The 21,316-nt window shown below is 34.6% G+C and overlaps 1 protein-coding gene and 1 long non-coding RNA gene across 2 annotated transcripts in view; both read left to right on the forward strand.

Moving 5' to 3' along the window:
• LOC110454316 overlaps window positions 1-18,854 on the forward strand; it is a 32,014-nt gene extending 13,160 nt beyond the window's left edge. Inside the window, exons 4-10 of the mRNA XM_021503763.1 lie at window positions 2,930-3,066; window positions 3,888-4,009; window positions 5,572-5,754; window positions 6,266-7,835; window positions 8,857-9,038; window positions 9,967-10,801; window positions 16,305-18,854. Of these exons, the coding sequence (XP_021359438.1) occupies window positions 2,930-3,066; window positions 3,888-4,009; window positions 5,572-5,754; window positions 6,266-7,835; window positions 8,857-9,038; window positions 9,967-10,801; window positions 16,305-16,441 (3,166 nt within the window). The 3' untranslated portion in view covers window positions 16,442-18,854. The remainder of the gene's footprint in view (window positions 1-2,929; window positions 3,067-3,887; window positions 4,010-5,571; window positions 5,755-6,265; window positions 7,836-8,856; window positions 9,039-9,966; window positions 10,802-16,304) is intronic.
• Window positions 18,855-18,959: 105 nt separating this feature from the next.
• On the forward strand, window positions 18,960-21,080 carry LOC110454313. The gene is made up of 2 exons (XR_002463367.1): window positions 18,960-20,634; window positions 20,666-21,080. It is a non-coding gene; the product is annotated as an uncharacterized LOC110454313 (long non-coding RNA).
• Window positions 21,081-21,316: the final 236 nt, after the last annotated feature.

The raw sequence follows: 21,316 nt of genomic DNA on the forward strand, positions 1-21,316 counted from the left end.
GTACATCAATCTGAAGTCCAGGGTTTGAATCTTTCTGTTGACCAGGTAGCTTATTCAGTTAGAGCCATGGTACAGGTACATCAATCTGAAGTCCAGGGTTTGAATCTTTCTGTTGACCGGGTAGCTTATTCAGTTAGAGCCATGGTACAGGTACATCAATCTGAAATCCAGGTTTGAATCTTTCTGTTGACCGGGTAGCTTATTCAGTTAGAGCCATGGTACAAGTACATCAATCTGAAGTCCAGGGTTTGAATCTTTCTGTTGACTGGGTAGCTTATTCAGTCAGAGCCATGGTACATGTACATCAATCTGAAGTCCAGGGTTTGAATCCCGTTCTAGCCCCACTGATTTTGTTGACATTCTTAAAGCTGCTGTTGATTATATTTTATTTATTTCATCTTCATTATTTTTCATTTAATTCCGCAAGGTATGGTATGGTTAATGGACAAAAAAGAGATATTGCTTTAAGCTATTATTACTTACAAATTTCCTTATTAAATGGTGAAAAACAGTCGATGCAGAAAACTCAAACAGATGAGTTATATACCCCTCCTACTTTAAGCAGAGGTATCATACTCCCCTGACTTCAACAGATTAGTCTTTTAGAGTCAATTACCCTCATTACTCATATGGATGAGTCAATACCCTGTTTAACTCAAACAGGTACACCATTACTCCTCTTAACTAATAGAATAAGAGACAATGATAATTCTTACTCAAATAGATGAGTCGGTATGTGCCAGCATTCCCTTTTCTTACTCCAATACGAGTCATTTTGAGTAATTAACAATCCCAACTCAAACTAATAATTAAATAAACATCTAAACCCAAAGCAGTAGGTAAATAAGAGTGAATAACCTTTCTTGCTGAAGCACATTAACCAAGAACTGTCTTGCTGAAAAGATATATACGAAACGTCTTAACTCAAACAGATGATTGTAAACCTCAACAGGAGTCAAAAGTAGTAATATACAACATTTATATAACACCCTTCATAATTTGTAAAATTACTCTAAAACACTTTACAACACATGAATAAAATTATTTCGACAGTAACCGTTATAGATATTAGATACAAAAGGCATTCAACTCACCATTAGACAATTATATAAAGGGGGGTGCATGCTTGACTTATGTACAAAGAGCCTAAACTAACGACGTGAACAGGTGGGTCTTACAACCTTCTTGAATTTAGCCAAATCAATGGCTTCCTGATAGCAGATGTAAGCTTTTCCACTAAAAGGCCGAAACTATCCCAATGCACCGGTTGCCATAGGTCACAGAATGTGATTTTGGGACACCCAACAATGATTCTATCTCTGACTGCAGTGATCGTGACAGCTGATACAGGATGACAAGCTCCTGTAAATACTGCCGAGCTGTTCCACTCAGTGCCTTGTATGTGTACACCAAATTTTTGTAGAGGTGTCATGGTGGTAACCAGTGAAATGACTATAGCACAGGTGTGATGTGCTCTCTCTCTTAACCAGACATGCTGCAGTGTTCTGAACCCTCTGCAGACGACTAGATAGTTTGTCAGGTATACCATAGAGCAGGGTGTTCCCATAATCCAACCGAGAGGTAACAAGTGAATGCACCAAAATCTTGCATGAATCTGCAGTTATAAACTGCCAGATACTGCTGTTATCCTGATCTGGTAGTAACAAGATTTGGCAACAGTGTTCACTTGTTTCTCCATGTTCAGCGAACAATCAAAGTATACCCCTAGGTTTTTTACAGCTGGAACAGTCTCAATAGTTCTGGCACCGACCTTGAGCTGGAGAGCCATTGTTTGCTGACACTTTGGGGAAAAGACGATTAGTTCCGTAAGATATGTCAGAACGACAAGACCCCTGTCTTTGTCATGTTCTGCAGGAAGGATGTGTCAGAAAAACAAGACACATGTCTTTGTCATGTTCAACAGGATGTGTTAAAGCCATACAAAGCAATGGCCTGCTGAATCGGATAGTTGAGGGGCATATGTTGATCAAATCTAATGGCCTTCAGAAGTATGTTGTACACAGTCTGAGAAGGTTTGGTTTCACCACGGCTTCTGGAGGTCATTGTTTTGAAGTTTCCGATTCAGAGAGGAATAACTTTCCGGTGTTCACTGTGAAAGAATGATTTTCCAGATGGAAGACAAAAAGACAAGTAAAGAAAAACGGAGAAGTAGGAATACCATCAAAATGTTGGGGAATGTAATAAAAAAAAATCAAACTCAGAGTCGATGAAACAAGGACAGAATAAGAGAAAAATAACTGCTGACAAACAAATTTACAACACAGGGGTTTGTTAGATGTATAAAGAATATGGGCAAGATTTTTGGTCGTAATCATGATCTCATTGGCAGATATTTTATTTCCTCGTGTGATATGAAAGTCAATGTTTATGATTATGCTTATTAGGGATTCTGTTGTTCATTGTCACTCCATTTTGATTAACAATATGGATGTCGTTGATGAAGCGGAAGATGCTGACCTCTCCAGAACACCTGGTCTCGTTCTCCTTGTACTTTTTCAAGGTCTCCATTTAAATTTTCCCTATGCTCTTATTTCGCCCTAGTTTTATCGATTGAGTTTGGATTACGGATGTAGTTTTTACAAGTTGGTATTCTCCTTTTTTCAGCTTTTTATGAGTCATTCTCTGGTTGGTACTTTTTGTTTTTTAATATATCTGAATTAGAGAACTATAGTTGCCTTGTCCTAAGGAAGGTCACTGCACAAGATCTGTCTGAGAAAGGAATTATGGTCTTAACAGACCACATGAGAGTTTATATGTCTTATCTAGAAATGAACCTCTTCGCCCATAATCTACATCTGAATGCAATACCTTGCAAATGAATGCACCATTCAGTATAGAATTACACATACTCATATAGTTTATATATGTATGAACTTGTATTAAAATTTGACCTCTTTCATCTTGACAGGGAAGTATTGAAATTGAGGGACATGCTCATGTACATATTTAAACAGCTCACCTGTCAGACATTGATACGGGGAGAAGAGGAAGACATTCTAGAGCGAATCAAGGAGTTTCTGAGAAAAGACAATGCTATAGAATGCAGTAAGTTTGAAATGAGAAACAAACTTAAATATTAAAAAAATCGGCTGATGAGAGAAATGTTTGATTAAGCTTTGAAAGGTATGAAGAATATAAATATGCCTATATGATATATGTTAATTTAAAAACGTTAAGCAATCTACTAAACGCGCCCCCACCCCACCCCCGCCATCTCCCTACCACCAGCTTTTGTTGTACATGGGACGTGTGAACATTCTGTTTAAAGTCACAGAAACTAACTTTTTTATATTCCTGCATCTGTATTATTTCTTTAATGTAAAGTAACGTCATCAGTCTTTGTTCTCTTATTTTGTTTATAGAAAACATACTTATGTTTATAGAAACCATACTGATGTTTATAGAAACCATCCTTATGATTATAGAAACCATACTTATGTTTATAGAAACCATATTTGTATTTATAGAAACCATACTTTTGTTTATAGAAACCATACTTATGATTATAGAAACCATACTAAAGTTTATAGAAACCATACTTTTGTTTATAGAAACCATACTTTCGTTTATAGAAACCATACTTTCGTTTATATAAACCATACCTAAGTTTATAGAAACCATACTTTTGTTTATAGAAACCATACTTTCGTTTATAGAAACCATACCTAAGTTTATAGAAACCATACCTAAGTTTATAGAAACCATACTTTCGTTTATAGAAACCATACCTAAGTTTATAGAAACCATACTTATGTTTATAGAAACCATAATTATGTTAATAGAAACCATACTTATGTTTACAGAAACCATACTTATGTTTATAGAAACCATACTTATGTTTATAGAAACCATATTTATGTTTATAGAAACCATACTTATGCTGGATAACATTGAGGATGTAATGGATGGAGAGGGAACAAATAGATTTTTAAAAGACTTCTTCGACAAATTCATCAATTTTATCGGAGAATTCGGCGATAAGTGCAAAGTATGATGTTATGCAATATATCTTATCTCAGAAAGATGACCTACTGACATCATTAGAATATGACATTGGTTCACTTGTTAGAACCTCATTGTCCTAACGAGTAATTAATCTGGAATCTTCATATTATGCTTTCAGTAAATATGTAAACTATTTTAAATTTGATTTGGCGGTGAATGAATGTTGATCCAAAAGATTAAGAAATGTATTAGTTAGAACAGTAAAAAAGAGTCAAAACTACATCGTACTTCGGTACATACATAAATATATGATACAGGTATATAAATTTAAAATTTCTCAGCCTTTCTTTAAGTTTACGAGTATGGTTCTGTTGTCACTCGATGGTTTTAAAACAGGAATAATATAGCACACACGTTTAGAAAGTAAACATAATAATAAAATAAATATACGTTTGATATAGAGCCCTATCTAGCTTGAATAAGCCACCCTAAAGCGCTTTACAGTACATAGATATACAATTAATACAAACAATACATTTGCATATACATTAATCAATACAATTTTGAGGAATTCGCGGGAGCTGCCTATCAGTAGCTAACTACTAGTCCTATGTCACCTAGCTAAGTAGCTAACTACTAGTCCTATGTCACCTAGCTAAGTAGCCTAACTACTAGTCCTATGTCACCTAGCTAAGTAGCCTAACTACTAGTCCTATGTCACCTAGCTAAGTAGCCTAACTGCTAGTCCTATGTCACCTGGCTAAGTAGCCTAACTACTAGTCCTATGTCACCTAGCTAAGTAGCCTAACTACTAGTCCTATGTCACCTAGCTAAGTAGCCTAACTACTAGTCCTATGTCACCTAGCTAAGTAGCCTAACTACTAGTCCTATGTCACCTAGCTAAGTAGCCTAACTACTAGTCCTATGTCACCTAGCTAAGTAGCCTAACTACTAGTCCTATGTCACCTAGCTAAGTAGCCTAACTACTAGTCCTATGTCACCTAGCTAAGTAGCCTAACTACTAGTCCTATGTCACCTAGCTAAGTAGCCTAACTACTAGTCCTATGTCACCTAGCTAAGTAGCCTAACTACTAGTCCTATGTCACCTAGCTAAGTAGCCTAACTACTAGTCCTATGTCACCTAGCTAAGTAGCCTAACTACTAGTCCTATGTCACCTAGCTAAGTAGCCTAACTACTAGTCCTATGTCACCTAGCTAAGTAGCCTAACTACTAGTCCTATGTCACCTAGCTAAGTAGCCTAACTACTAGTCCTATGTCACCCATATAAGTAGCCTAACTACTTGTCCTATGTCACCTAGCTAAGTAGACTAGCTGCTAGTCCTATGTCACCTGGCTAAGTAGCCTAACTACTAGTCCTATGTCACTTAGCTAAGTAGCCTAACTACTAGTCATATGTCACCTAGCTAAGTAGCCTACTAGTCCTATGTCACCTAGCTAAGTAGCCTAACTACTTGTCCTATGTCACCTAGCTAAGTAGCCTAACTACTAGTCCTATGTCACCTGGCTAAGTAGCTTAACTACTAGTCCTATGTCACCTAGCTAAGTAGCCTAACTTCCTTCAAATGTACCCTATATAATTTCAGATGCGCCTATTGCTGACATCCCGCCTTTCATTGTTCGATCATCCCCGGTTGTCTGGCGCCGTAAGAACACTATTGAGATTGTTTAAAGGGCATGACAGAGTTTATGGCTTGATCGTTGAAAAAGAGATACTCCCTTTTGAGGCCAGTGAAGCTTTGAAACTCTTCGAGAAAAGCATTGGTGAGGTAGGAAATTGTACAAAGTCGGTCGTAGTTGATCAATTACCAGTAAACCAATTAAGGAAGTATCTATTTGTCGATACAGGAAGCTAAATAAAGTATGTAGAATCAGCAAATGTATAGAATACAGCGAAAATGGAAAGATGCCTTTAGACCCTTTGTAACGAAACAAATTAGCATCTTTTGGCTACAACAGGTACTATTTCAAAGCTAGTATTTCATGTTAACTGTGTCAGAATACACATCTGTATCAAGGTTACAGCCTACCTAGGGGACTCGTAGTCCACCAGTAAGTTAACATCCTTGTCCCGTAAAACTATTAATAGAAACATGATGTCAGGAAAAGCCTAATTACAGTTTAGTTTGCCGATGCAGATTGCCAAACATAATCAATATTTAAATGCACCAAATGATTATAAAGTCAATTTAAGACTCACCCGTGGTAATTAATGTCAAAATGAAAAATCAGCATATTCTTTTATACATCTAGTGCATCTGCTTATCTTATTTGTTGTAGAATCAGATTGACACCATACAGAGGGAAAGAATTGTGGAGCTCTGTGGGTACAGTCCTATTGCCATTACCATTTTATGTAAATCCATGTGCCACGATGGGTTAACGCCTGAATCAATTATACAGGATTTGGGACAAAACTTCTGGCTTCGGCGTATATTAAGAACACCAAATGTTGCCGGGTGTCTGGAAAAATCATTCGAATCTCTGAATCAATGCGCAAAAAAAAATCTTATACGACTGTCTGTTTTTCATTCAGCGCCATTTGACATTTTTGCTGCTGCGGATGTCCTTAGGACCACAGCTACAAGATTTGAATGCAAAAATGAACCAACGCCAAAGGAAAAATTAGATATCCTGAAATTGAGAAGTTTTATCGAGATTTCAGAACATGAGGATACGGTAAGATACTCACTTCATCCACTGGTCTTTCACCTGTTGAAAGGCAAAGTAAAGTCAAAACAATTTAAAAAAGATTTTCAGATTGCAAAAGAAAGGTTTGTTGAATACTTCAGAAAAGAGATATGCGAGGTCGCAAAGAAAATGGACAAAGACTGTAGAAAAGGGAATATGGTGCTGGAAAATAACATGAAGCATGTCAAGAATTTTTATGAATTTATGGCGACAGATGATTTGCAGGAACTAGTAATCACCAAACCAGCTGACAGCATGACAACGATAGTGGAGAGCAGGAGAATTTATGAAATTGCAGATATCCTTCTGTATGATGATACCAAATGGAGTTTGATACAAAATGCTATCACAAAGACCAAAGCCAGCGAGGAAAATCAGTTACGTCATTTCTTTTGGCGTGTATGCGAGATTGCTTTGTTGTTAGACCTGGATAGAAATCAAGAAGCCAAAAAGAAAATTGACTCTTTAGACAAGTTGCTCAGCCCAACGTTGAGAGAGATGGACGATATGGCAATGGCAGCAGTGCAAGGCAGCTTGTTCTTCCAGATGGGTAGGTATTTCCGTAAGGAGTACGACTGTGAAAAAGCTTTACATTACCTGGAACTTGCTGAGAAGGGAATAAGGGAAGTGGGGACAGACCATAAGATTCTTCTGTCTAAGATATACAATGTTATGGGCGGATCAGAATACAGAAAGAAGAAGCCAGACTACAAATTGGCCAGGGAGTTTCATGAACGGGCATTGCAAATAATTATAGTTTATACGAACAGAAGATGTTTTAACATTGAAACACCAGAATATTTGCAAAATATTGGAACATGTTTGTTCAAAGATGGTGAGTCTCTTCGCAAGAGAGGGAAAGAAAAAGAAGCTGAAGTAAAATACCAGGAAGCGATCAAAAGGTACGACGTGGCAATTCAGCTTGACAAACAGATGAAGTTGGACAAAATGGAGTGTCATGCACAAATTCTTCAGAACAGAGGCGAAGTGTATTGTGCATTGGAGTGTTGGGATAAGGCTGAGGGCGATCTGAAACACTCTATGTCCTTACGACAAATGATACTGTCACCTCCACATAGACAACTCACCTTAGTATTGTTTAAAACAGCCCAATTACTGTACAAGAAAGGTGTTTGGCTCTACCACAAAGGAGACAAAGGTAATAAAGCCTACATTTCTTTTGATAATCATCCTCCGAATGCTAATTCATAATTTTTCCCATTTTGGCCCAGCTTGTTGGGTGGATAAGTTTTTCCGATCCGTCCTTCAGTGCGTCACTTTAAAGAATTGACAAATTTTGTATGCGACTTCCCCTTGTGTTAACTTGGTGTCATATACTGAGATCACATGTTGTGTACCTCTTTATTCATGGATCGAATTATGTTTTTATATTTTTGATACCGAAGTTTGTCCGCTGGCTAGGGACTAGAGATTAGATTGCTCACACTATTTTACTTTGTTATATATAGATGATGTAAATACATTTAATAACTTATTTGTGTGAATATTAATGCTTAGATACTGTAAACTGACACATAAAACACTGTATTTTGCTTAAGGAAATTAATAAAAGTAACAAGTCCCTTTGACTCGATAAATCCTGCTATAACCAAACTCAGCGAAGCAACAACGTTTGATAAGTCTTTGAAGCAAGATACTGTGATTTTCATTAATTGCTATTTTTTTGGGGAAACATGAATTTTTATTAATCGTTGTACAGAAGATAACCCACTTTGTTGCATGCTCCAATATGAGTCAGATGGAAAAATCAGCTTAGAACGAACCCCTTAAATATCCTGTTTGATCTTGGTTTGCGTGATCCCCTTGTACCTTTTATGAACTCACGAACTACTAAAGTCATTGTGACGAAACATGATTAACACGATCCTCTTGAATTGTCCCCATGGTAACTGTTAGTATGCTTGTACAAGAAGATACCAGAAATATTAAAAACATTCTAATCAAAGGTGGGAGCCAACATTTTCCTACCCCCACTCCCATCCTCATTCCCCCGACCCCCATCCCTAGGGTCTCATTGTCTGACTCTTGTTCATACTATAATTCTTTTATTAAGAAATTGTCAATTTATTTTCGATCTATTTAAACTCAGAAATACTTTTTTTTATTTACTGCTTAATAAATGATATGATATACATGTGTGTATCCATTTTCCTTTTCAGATCATGCGAGAGAATCAATGTTGTTGGGTAAGGGGCTTTGTGAAAAGATATCAGATTTGACGATTAACGGAGGCCTACCAGTAACAGATGGTAACTACTCGGAAGTCAAGGAACTCACCTTCAAACTCCTCGGCACCCTACAGGAGCACCAAACATCCAAATTGATTCGGAACAAATACAGGGTTTGTATAAATCAATATCACAGTATTAAAAACTGATTTCCCCTCCAGAGTCCTAATTTACAATCTACGTTAACGTTTAGATAGCCCATTTGATAGAGAAGTCAAGCAACTGACCTCTAAACTCCTAGAACCATATTCCTAAATAATACAGGGTTTGTATATATCAATATGATAGTGCTCAAAACGTCTTACCTCACCAAAGTCATCGTTCATAATAAATCGTCCACGAAACAAGGATTCCCTTGTATAATATGTTGCAATGTTACTGTTTCGTTGAATTCAAATATAATTGTTTCGAATATCACAGCTGTCCCATCGTGTAGATACATTACTCTTTTTTTCGAAGTTCTGAAAATTTGTTTGTCGTGAAATATCACAAATATCAAATATTTATTCGAATTCTTTTTAGGTAGTGGAATTTTATAACGTCATTCTTTGATATGATTCTTTTCTCCTTGATGTATTTTCAAGGGAACAAACGTGTTTTGGGAGGCATTTAGAAAAAACGATTCAAAATTACCCTTGAGTATTTCTAATAAAGACTCCGGTTACCCTATTTTAAAACACAAATCGCTGTCTTGAACTATCTACGAAATCCCTTGGTTTTGTTTTACAAACAGACAACAGGATGCTATAGAAGTACGGTAGATTAAGTGTTTGGATTGGTAAACGTGTAAGATCTATTGATATCCAAAGGCAAAAGTATCATTACAGAAGAATGTAATGTTACTGTAACCATGGTGACAACAGAAGTAATATCGAAATGGAACTACAGTCGATATAATTAATATGGAGATGTATTGAAACAATTGGGAGACATTAATACCGTATTTATAGGCTTCGTCTAACTATTTCTTTCAAATTACGGGATACTGTTTCATTTGTATCATCCTCTTTCCATTTATCAAGTTCATAACATTTATTCCAGAAATTCGAAAAGGGTGCCTTCGACAAACAAATCAGCAAAACACGTAGTATAGGAAAGTCGCACTTCACGCAAAATCAGAAATATAGCAGAACATGGAGGGAACCAACAGACAAGGCACACTGCGACTCAGACTCCTCCTCTGATGATGATGATGATGATGATGATCATGCTGATGATGATGGCGATGGCGATTATGACAGCGCTCATCTGTCTAAGATGAGTGAACGAGAGAAAGCTGTAGACTTAACCGGTGTCACGTATGTTGGAAATGCTCGTTTTATTCGCAATACTCAAAAATATCTTTTCCAAGTCGTTTTGAAGGAATCCGGTGAAGAGGAGAATGAGGAGGAGGAAGGGGACATCGATATTGAAGCCCGTATCTCAGCCTTGATTGACAATATCGACATGATATACTTTGAAAGCTGCAAAAATGGAAACAACACTAATGGGGATGATAGCATGCGTCTAAACATCAAGGAGGAAGACAACACGCATAGACGCTGCAGTGTTGGTGAGAATGGTGACCTGGGAAACAGTGATACTAGCATACAAGGAAGAACTGTAAGCCCAATGGATGTTGGTGATTGCGTTATATATGATTCAACAAAGCCAATTGCGAGTGCTAGAGTATTGGCCGGCGTAACTCACACGGACACGCACAGAGAGCAAAATGTCCAGGCGTCATGTGTGGCCGAGCCAGCGCCACTGGAATACAACATGGATAACGATTATGCATTTGCTGCCTCAGAACAAGTTAACAGAGTCAATAATTACAAGAGCAGTGCCAGCCTTCTCTTAGAAAAGCCCAACGTCGATTTAATTTTGAAGGGAGAAGGTAAGATTCCTTACAAATTACGACCTACATGTATTCTTAACTACATCAACATTCTATTATTGCCAGGTATGTTCTGCTTTTCAAAACAAATAAGCATATTTGACTGTCTTCGTTCTCAAAGTAAAGCTTATAGATTATAACTAATCTAACTTACTCATGGGGTAATTGGTAAATACAAGGGAATGGTTACCTATGAGTGACTTTTATACTAACACTATTTATTGTCCAGACCAAATTATGTGTTGTCTTTATTTCATTCATTGTAACTTCTTAATATGATATCACCCCTGCTACGCGTTGGCTTTCGTTCATTTATTGTAACTTCTTAATATGATATCACCACTGCTACGTGTTGGCTTTCGTTCATTTATTGTAACTTCTTATATGATATCACCCCTGCTACGTGTTGGCTTTCGTTCATTTATTGTAACTTCTTAATATGATATCACCCCTGCTACGTGTTGGCTTTCGTTCATTTATTTTAACTTCTTAATATGATATCACCCTGCTACCTGTTGGCTTTCGTTTATTTATTGTAATTTCTTTATATGACATTATAATTACCCCTGCTACGTGTTAGCTTTCGTTCATTTATTGTAACTTCTTAATATGATATCACCACTGCTACGCGTTGGCTTTCGTTCATTTATTGTAACTTCTTAATATGATATCACCACTGCTACGCGTTGGCTTCCGTCCATTTACTGTAACCTCTTAATATGATATCACCCCTGTTACGTGTTTGCTTTCGTTCATTTATTGTAACTTTTTAATATGACATTAACCCTGTTACGTGTTGGCTTTCGTTTATTTATTGTAACTTTTTGATATGATATCACCCCTGCTACGCGTTGGCTTTCGTTCATTTATTGTAACTTCTTAATATGATATCACCCCTGCTACCTGTTGGCTTTCGTTCATTTATTGTAATTTCTTTATATGACATTATAATTACCCCTGCTACGTGTTGGCTTTCGTTCATTTATTGTAACTTTTTAATATGACATTACCCCTGTTACGTGTTGGCTTTCGTTTATTTATTGTAACTTTTTAATATGATATCACCACTGCTACGTGTTTGCTTTCGTTCATGGCCAATTGAAGAGTCCGATTGTGACATACCTGAATCTGTTCTTTTTATCCTGACGCTGCTCGACTGCTTCCTTTTAAAGAAACCACTCCATTCTTTATTATGATTCGCTAAAAGTTTGAATATATTTTGTTGAAATTTATTTAGCATGTGTGATGAACAGCCTCGGTTTGACTTCGTGTTGGAGCGAAATCTGTTCATCCTTTATCTCTCTCCTAGGTCGCAGTTTCCGAGCAATAACGTAATCTAGTATAACAAACCCTGATGCAAATTTCATAGTAAATTGAGTAAAGATACTCAAAGATATTCATTCTAGCTTTTTAAACAGAATTTCAATAAAACTTTTTTAATGTGATATATTTTTATGCTCATTTGTTATTATTGTTAATGGGAATTCAAACAGAGTAGATTTATTATACTGTCGATCTTAGAACTTTAGAAAATGTCCTTCTTGACGTCTCAGCGTTTTAGATTCTGTTATTTCCCGTCTCTTGCATATTTCTATGATCTATATTTTAAGCAGCTGTCATATCATTCATCTCCCTCCTCCAAATATTGAACAGTTAAACAATGAGTCTAACTGTATACATGACTATTAAAAGGCTACTCTGTATCTTACACTTGTACGAGAGAAAGAGGTTATATTGTCATCCTTACATTTCTGCTTGGATGTATATATAGACCTGATTCTAATATAGAATACTGGAGTAAATTTGAACAAATCCTTGATAAAGCTACTGAAACTTCCATGGATATACTAATTACTGGTGACTTAAATGTTGATATGCTAAGAACCCCACCCACTTCTCACTTATCTAGACTCTTAACTAAATTCAACCTAAAAAGTATTATTAATAAACCTACTAGAGTGACACCTGATAGTGCAACCTCTATAGATGTTGTCTTTACAAATAATCCTTCCATAGTGAAAAATACACATGTTGACCCTGCTTTCTGTAGTGACCACTCCCCTATATATATGGAAGTTTGTTATGCTATCTTCAAACATAAAGCATACAAAAAGACTGTATGGATGTATAACAATACTGACTATAATATTATGAATGACGAACTAAATGTTATTGACTGGAACTTAATTGCTGCTGATATGGATACCCAAGAATTTAGTATGTTTTTAACTAAATCTATTACTGACCTGATGACAAAATATATTCCTAGTAAAACTATTACAATCCGACCTGATGACAAGCCATGGATGAATACCAATATTAGGCTAAAGATGAGACAAAGAAATAGGATACATAAGAAAGCCAGACATACTGACAAAATAGAGCATTGGAATAAATATAAGCAAATAAGGAATGCTGTTATTAATCAGGTAAGAGATGCAAAACATTATTATCTTGATAAACTTCAAAAGTCTCTAAGTACTAAATCTTTGCCCCCTAATAAATGGTGGAAAATTGCTAAATCCATAACTAATTTTAACAATAAAACTGAACCGATTCCACCATTGAATGTTAATAATACACTGATTCAACATCCAACTGATAAAGCTGAAGCCCTTAATGACTATTTTACTTCTATAGCCACAACATCAGATACACTTGCTGAACCTCCAGTATTAGATATTTCCACTCTATCAAAGTTAGAAAACATAATAATCTCTGAGCAAGATGTTGATGATCAAATTACTATATTAAATGAAAATAAACCAGCAGGACCTGATGGCATATTACCTAAAGTCATAAAAAAGTTAAAACCTTCCTTAATACTCCCACTTACAATTTTATTTAACAAAACTATATCTAACGGGTGCATACCTGGGCCATGGAAGATGGCTAATGTTAGTGCTGTATACAAAGGGAATGGTTTAAAAAATAATTATTCCAATTATCGACCAATATCTGTAACATCATGTTTTAGTAAAATCCTAGAAAAAATTATATTCAAATATTTATATAACTATTTAACAACTAATAATATACTTTCCAAGGACCAATCAGGTTTTAAACCAGGTGATTCAACAGTAAACCAACTTCTCTCTATATACCACACCATAATTAGCAACCTGGATAAAGGGAAAGAACTAAGGTTTGTATTCTGCGACATCAGCAAGGCCTTTGATAGAGTTTGGCACAAAGGGTTACTACATAAACTAAAAGCATATGGTATATCGGGCAATGTTTTTAACTGGTTTGAGAATTATCTTGAAGATAGAAAGCAGAGAGTTCTATCTGAAGGTCATTTTTCTACTTTTAGGGTTGTTAATGCCGGTGTTCCTCAGGGATCAGTTCTCGGTCCTTTTTTATTTCTATTATACATTAATGACATCACTGATATAGTCCAGAGTAACATTAAGCTGTTTGCAGACGATACATCATTATATGTCATCGTAGACGAAAACCCACAACTAGCAGCAGATTATCTTAACCAAGACCTAGATAGAATTAACAACTGGGCTAGTACATGGGACATTAAATTTAACCCCTCTAAAACCAAATCATTAATTTTTTCTAGAAAAAAAGAACCTATCCATCCTCTAATTAATTTCTCTAATACTTGTGTAGATAATGCCCATGATCACAAACATCTTGGATTAACTTTTTCTGAAGATGGCACTTGGTCTACCCATGTTCAATTAATATATGAAAAGGCTAGTAAAAGAATAACAATACTTAGGTATCTGAAATATAAGATTGATAGGAAATCACTATGCAAAATATATACAACATTTATCCGCCCAGTGCTTGAATATGCAGATATTGTCTGGGACAACTGCTCTGACAATCTTAAAAATTTATTAGAATCTGTACAACTAGAAGCTGCAAGGATTATCACAGGTCTAAGGAAAGGTACATCACACCAAACTCTATATAAAGAACTAGGTTGGGAATCCCTGTCTGATCGAAGGATGAACCATAAGCTAACTCAGATGTATAAAATAACTAACAATTTATCACCCACATACCTCCATGACATAATTGATCCTCTTACTCATAACCCAGAAAATGATAGGTATACTCTAAGAAATGTAAGAATGTTTAACCCACCACTATGTCGTACAGAATCCTATGCTAAAAGCTTCTTCCCAGTAATGTGCAACAAGTTCAATGGACTTGAAAATGATATAGTACATTCCCCTACTCTTAATAAATTTAAGGCCAAGGTGTATAATAAAATATGTTGTAATAATGATATCTCGGATGTATTTAAAAATTGTGAAAGCAGAAAGGATAACATAATCCTATGTCAACTGAGAAATGAGGCGAGTAACCTGAACTATGATCTATTCAAAGATCACTTGAAAGAGTCTCCATCTTGTCTGTGTGGTGATGCTTATGAAACTGCTACACATTATCTTTCACAATGTCCAATGTATACTAATGAGAGACAAACTTTAATAAATGAGATTTTTGAAGTGTGTCCGGTTAATCTTGATACTAAAACACTTCTTAATGGAAGCACTGTGTTAAACAATACTGAAAATAAATCTATACTTGATAGTGTTCTAAAATATATATACAACACAAGAAGACTTGTTTAACTAATTAAAACAATCTATAAATTTTGTTATATATAGTCATAAATGATAAAATTACTGTCCTTAAACCATTATGTGATTCTACTGATTGTTATATTTACATTGATGTTTTAATATTATACACCTAAGGGATTAAGCTTTGTAAGCTGTTTTTACTGATGGGTGCAATAAAGTAAAACATAAATGTGCTAAGTTTGAATGCTTAGTGTTCTGTGGTTTAATCTGGATTCTTCTCGAGTGGATGATATGTGAACGGTAAAGGCCGTTAGAGACTTTTTGTCTGAAACTCGATGGGATGAAAGATTTACACATAGAACACTGGCAATACATCTTACACATATACTACATTATCAAAATCTTCTAGCTGAATTGCCTCATTTTATTTTTTCATATTTTGATGTTGTTGTATCCCTTACTTTTTATCACTCCTACCAATGATATATATATTGATACTAAATGGTTCTATACTTCTAACTACTTCATGCAACAGCAGCAGGGTATGAACAGGGGGCACTAATGACTTGCAAAACAAAAAACAAAAAAACAATTGTAGCAATTTCTCTGTTTAATATATCATTAGGGCATTGCTTTCCTATTACTAATTAATTATGACTGACTTTTTAATATGAGCATTGTATAGCTAAAAATATCAATTAAATATTTATATGTAATTGAAACATACATGGAATTATCTCCCCTATACCATCTGCTATATATATATATATGTCTATGCTACCTATTATATATGATTTGCATCAATATTTTCTTACAAACCATTTCATTCATCTTTGTCTTTGTCATGTCAACCTAAGGAGAGAACTTATATAGGCCTAGCCTGCTGTTCAATCCTATTGTTTACTCAATAAAATATGATGAAATCCTTACATTTCTTTGTTTATACCATACAGATACCGACACAGATGAAATTGAGCCCACATCAATCAAACAAAAGAAAAGGAAACGAAGTCTGAATCAAGAAGTGGGGAAACGATCTTCGTTGATGAACTGGAAGAGGAGTAGGAGATACCGTGACTCAAATACATGATTTGTGCTAAATATCTGACTCACAAATGAAAGATTGTATAACAAAAGTAACAAATGACCATACAAATGTATACATATATAAACAATATCACACCTTTATCTAACATGTTAGGTAGCACAAGGGTTTAACCCACACGAGTACATTTACGGTTTTTACGATTGCTCCTTGTGCACTGATAAAATGATTGTTGTTGTATATTTATATTATAATTGATGGAAAACTCTACTCATCTTTATTCTGCATCAATATTAATGATGTGTTTTAGATAAGAGCTCTTGTATACACCGTACTAATCATATACCTACATTTCATTTTACGTATTTTATTCCTAATATTTTATCATACTTTATCTTTCACTACAAAGATGCATCCTTCTTTCATTCCCACATTTCGCACGGCTTTTATTCCGTATCTATAATGTATTTCAGAAGAAAAAATAAACAAAATGATGATCAAATGGTAATCATTTATGTATATATAATGTATTATACCAATTATGATTACAGAAATTTGTTACAGTGTTGCTTGGCATATCAGTGTAGAATTGTACTTTTTCAATTAGTAAAGAAACGGGGGTTTTATTTTACAGAATTACAGTCTAACAAAATTGCTGGACAAAACATTGTATAATTAAGCTTCCCCAATCAGTACATCAATACTTTTGAGTATGTTTATTTATTTTACACCAATCAAACTTGACATAAACTACAAATCATTTTGTATTGTATTTAGTTGTTAAGGGAATTTATCTTTGAGGCTGACAAAATTCAGAACTTCTTAACTAATGTACATAATAATAAAGTTTGAATAACTCTTTTATAAGACAAGCAACAAATTGATTGACATTGTATAATATGTGAAATCGCTTTATTTGATTTCTTGTAAAACATAAACTACATGTTGTTTGACATTGTATAAAACATGATGTTCCTCATTAATGTTTCTACATAATTTCTAATATTTTTAGTATTTTCAAATAAAAAATAAATAAAAAAAAATCGGTTTTGCAAAAGTGACATGTTCCTTTATAGCTTCCAAACGTCATAATTTTCGTTTCTTTGTGTATAATATTCTGTTTTATATATTTATATTGAAATTCATCAATTATTTTAGATAATGTTGAAATAGTTTTGCCAAATTTGACATCATTTGAATTGTTTCGGGTACATACTTTCCCATTTTGTATGTACTTTTGGTTCCGTATTATCATATATTATTATAAATAGTACTCAAATTTACTTTTTCAGTCGATATGTTTATTGTATTTATCAACAATATTTAATGTTGAGTCTTTTTTTGAATACTTAACAGATTCACTTATTGCTTTTTTTTCTTTTTTCAACATCCTTTTCTACTTTTTCGGAATAGCAGTATTTAGTCTAGCCTTTTCACAAATGAAGTTTCTTCTATCAATTAACTTCCCATATATATTTCTTGATGACTTTATTTTGCAAAGAGTCCCATATGTCATCTTTCTTGTGGGTGTCACTTTTTGTAAAGGAACTGAAAAAGCAAATGTTTTCTTGGAATACTGATTTGATATGTATCGTCCAACGAGTTTTACTATTTTGCTTTTACTATCCTGTTGTATTCCATTTAGTAGTGTTTCTTTCCATATTTTTGTATATCAGTTTTATTTGTTTGCTGAATGTAAATAGTATTATATCCATTGTATGCATCCCCCTCTTGATTGTTCTGAACAAACTATATTTCCCTGTAATATATCTATTTTCCTATTCCACATAAATTATTTTTTAACTTTTGTTTTATTCTTTCAAAGATTTATCTGGTATATAACGAGCTTCTATTTCATAACCTACCTTAGATATTATTAATGATTTGATGATTTTGTTTTTCCAAATAGGGTGCGATTTCCTAATTTCCATACTTGCACGCAGCCATTTATCTGTTTTTCATTTTTCTTTCCATAATGCATCCTTGTCGATGACGTGTCCGTGATAGACACCTAATGTTTTATATATGTTTGTTTATAAATATTTATATTTATGTCTGTTGTTATATGTTTTATATATGTTTGGAGCATATTATTGCTCATTATTTGAAAAACTGATGTGTCCGTCTTCCACGGTAGATACCAGCGGTTTTATTGTCAATCTTCCACGGTAGCTACCAGCGGCTTTATTGTCAATCTTCCACGGTAGATACCAGCGGTTTTATTGTCAATCTCCCACGGTAGATACCAGCGGTTTTATTGTTCATCTTCCACGGTAGATACCAGCGGTTTTATTGTCCATCTTCCACGGTAGATACCCGTGGTTTTATTGTCCATCTTCCACGGTAGATACAAGTCGTTTTATTGTCCATCTTCCACGGTAGATACCAGTCGTTTTATTGTCCATCTTCCACGGTAGATACCAGTCGTTTTATTGTCCGTCTTCCACGGTAGATACAAGCGGTTTTATTGTCCACCTTCCCCGGTAGATACCAGCGGCTTTATTGTCCATCTTCTACGGTAGATACAAGTCGGTTTATTGTCCATCTTCCATGGAATATACCAGCGGTTTTATTGTCCATCTTCCACGGTAGATACCAGTGGTTCATTTAGTTGCGATTCTGTTATCAATTAGTTCTTCATGTTTTTTTTGCAAAACTCACTGTTAATAGCGAACCAATTTATTTGATAGAATTCGGCTATGGTGTCATGTTCTCCAGGAGACTTGTTCTTTTTCTTTTCATTAATACGTTTAAATTATTCCTCCAAATGACATCACTTGAAATCTACAAGGCAAATTTCATGTCTCCTGACCTTTCGGTCCCAGGAATTAAGTTCATTGGAAATAAACTTCCAAGTGTTCATGAACTTTGCAAAGGGTGAAGACCATTTTTTGTTCTAAATTAAATCGCCTCCATCACATTCACACATGCACGCATGAATTTAGAATATGGAAGTACGTCCTTACCTGTTAATAGTTGATAATCAAGCCAACCTTACTAAAATTGTTTTATGAATATAATATTAAAATTGTTTCTTTTAATAATTCATACTTGGGATGACAATTACTTACATTTATGTGTTTATAAGAAGGAACATGTAATTCTAGTGCACATTTATAGGTTAAGCATTCGAGTTACTTCCCTTCGTCTGGTAGACGGATGTTGTGATTTATTTTTAACTATAGTTATTGTCCCGTATTGGTCTCATCCTTGAATCGTGGACCTCCAACCGATTCTCTTCTGTCTTCATTTTTCTGCTGTGCTTTTGTTCTTGTATGTTTGCCCTACATCTCTTTGAAACCGTCAGGGCTTCACCAAACAGCCCGAGAAGTGGCGACGTTTCTTACTTGGACAACATATTTAAAATTGCTAACTCTTCTAAAGCTAATGATAATTTATGAAATTTTAATTTCATTATTAACAGCTATTATTAGGCGGGAATACCCGGTTCCAAGTTTCCTCCTCGATGTTTAGATGTCGTGTGGTTGAAGTCATTGGCAATTATACGACATGCATAATAAAACAACATCATAATAGGTGGGGCATAAAACCAGATATTGAACCTTATATCACTTGAATTTGTCTTCTATTGGATTAGTGGTAAATAGAAGATAAGGAATATAATATTATTGTATGTGTGGTAACAGAGAGATTGTGGGTTGGCTTTCCCATTCGCCTTCTCTCTGGATATTCATTTAATTACTTACTGTATATATATTAACATTGTAATATGTATCATATGCGTATCATTGTAGTTTTACAATCTATTACCTGAAATTTGTATTATCATTATTACTTTAAATATTGCTCATAGTAATATATCTTTAACAACTTGTCAGTTCTCGTACTAGATTAACATTGTAATATGTATTATATGCATATCATCGTAGTTTTATGACCTATTACCTGAAATAAATATTATCATTATTACTTTCAATATTAATCACAATAATATATCTTGAATGACCTCGACAGTCCCCTTGCAAAGTAATTAACATAATTTAAACAGGTCATGCATTACCGTCGTTCATAACTTAAAATTTTAATAGCATAAACGTTTTAGATTCATTTAATGTACATGAAACTAAAACATAAAAGCTGCATCAAATCTAAACAAATGGCACACACGACCTACTTATCGTGACCGGCTTGATTTGATTTGATCTCAAATATTCCATGAAATGGTTCAGTAATAAGACTTATGTTCGTTATCAATGATGATTCTTTTATATTGTTAGGTTATCAATGATGATTCCTTTATATTGTGAGGTTATCAATGATGATTCCTTTATATTGTGAGGTTATCAATGATCGATTCCTTTATATTGTGAGGTTATCAATGATGATTCCTTTATATTGTGAGGTTATCAATGAGTTGAAAGCCTGAACAAGCAACAAACGGGAATCAACAAGTGGACGAACATCACGCGAACATTTTTATCCATTATTGAATATTAAAAGAAATAGACTAATAAGTCATATTTCATGCCCCCTGATTGACCATTTTTAGCGTCCATATATGTCAGAGAAAAAAACAAGATATGAAAGAGGTGTCAACAAAATAATTCTTTGAACTCCAAATCGTCAAAACTATGGCAGAATTTGAACGAATGTAAGAATGACTAGGACAGATTGTTTTCAATTAGTTTGAGCTGAGAATAAAGCTAGCATGGTTGTCAGACGTATTTCTATCGCCGCGTTATTTATACAGAAATACCATGTATAAGTTTGTGTATTACATCCTATAACTACTGAATAGTCTGTGTACAATTCCTAAGGGCCACAGTGGAAAACTCCCCAAAATGTTTATTGTATAAACTTATAATAGATTTTGGAGAATCATTTCAAATTTACCTCACAAAATATATATCAAAGAAATATCGCATTTGTTTAACTCGAATCCGTACATCTACCCATTCT

This window comes from Mizuhopecten yessoensis, unplaced genomic scaffold (assembly GCF_002113885.1).
Source record: "Mizuhopecten yessoensis strain PY_sf001 unplaced genomic scaffold, ASM211388v2 scaffold7763, whole genome shotgun sequence".
Taxonomy (NCBI): Eukaryota; Metazoa; Mollusca; class Bivalvia; order Pectinida; family Pectinidae; genus Mizuhopecten; species Mizuhopecten yessoensis.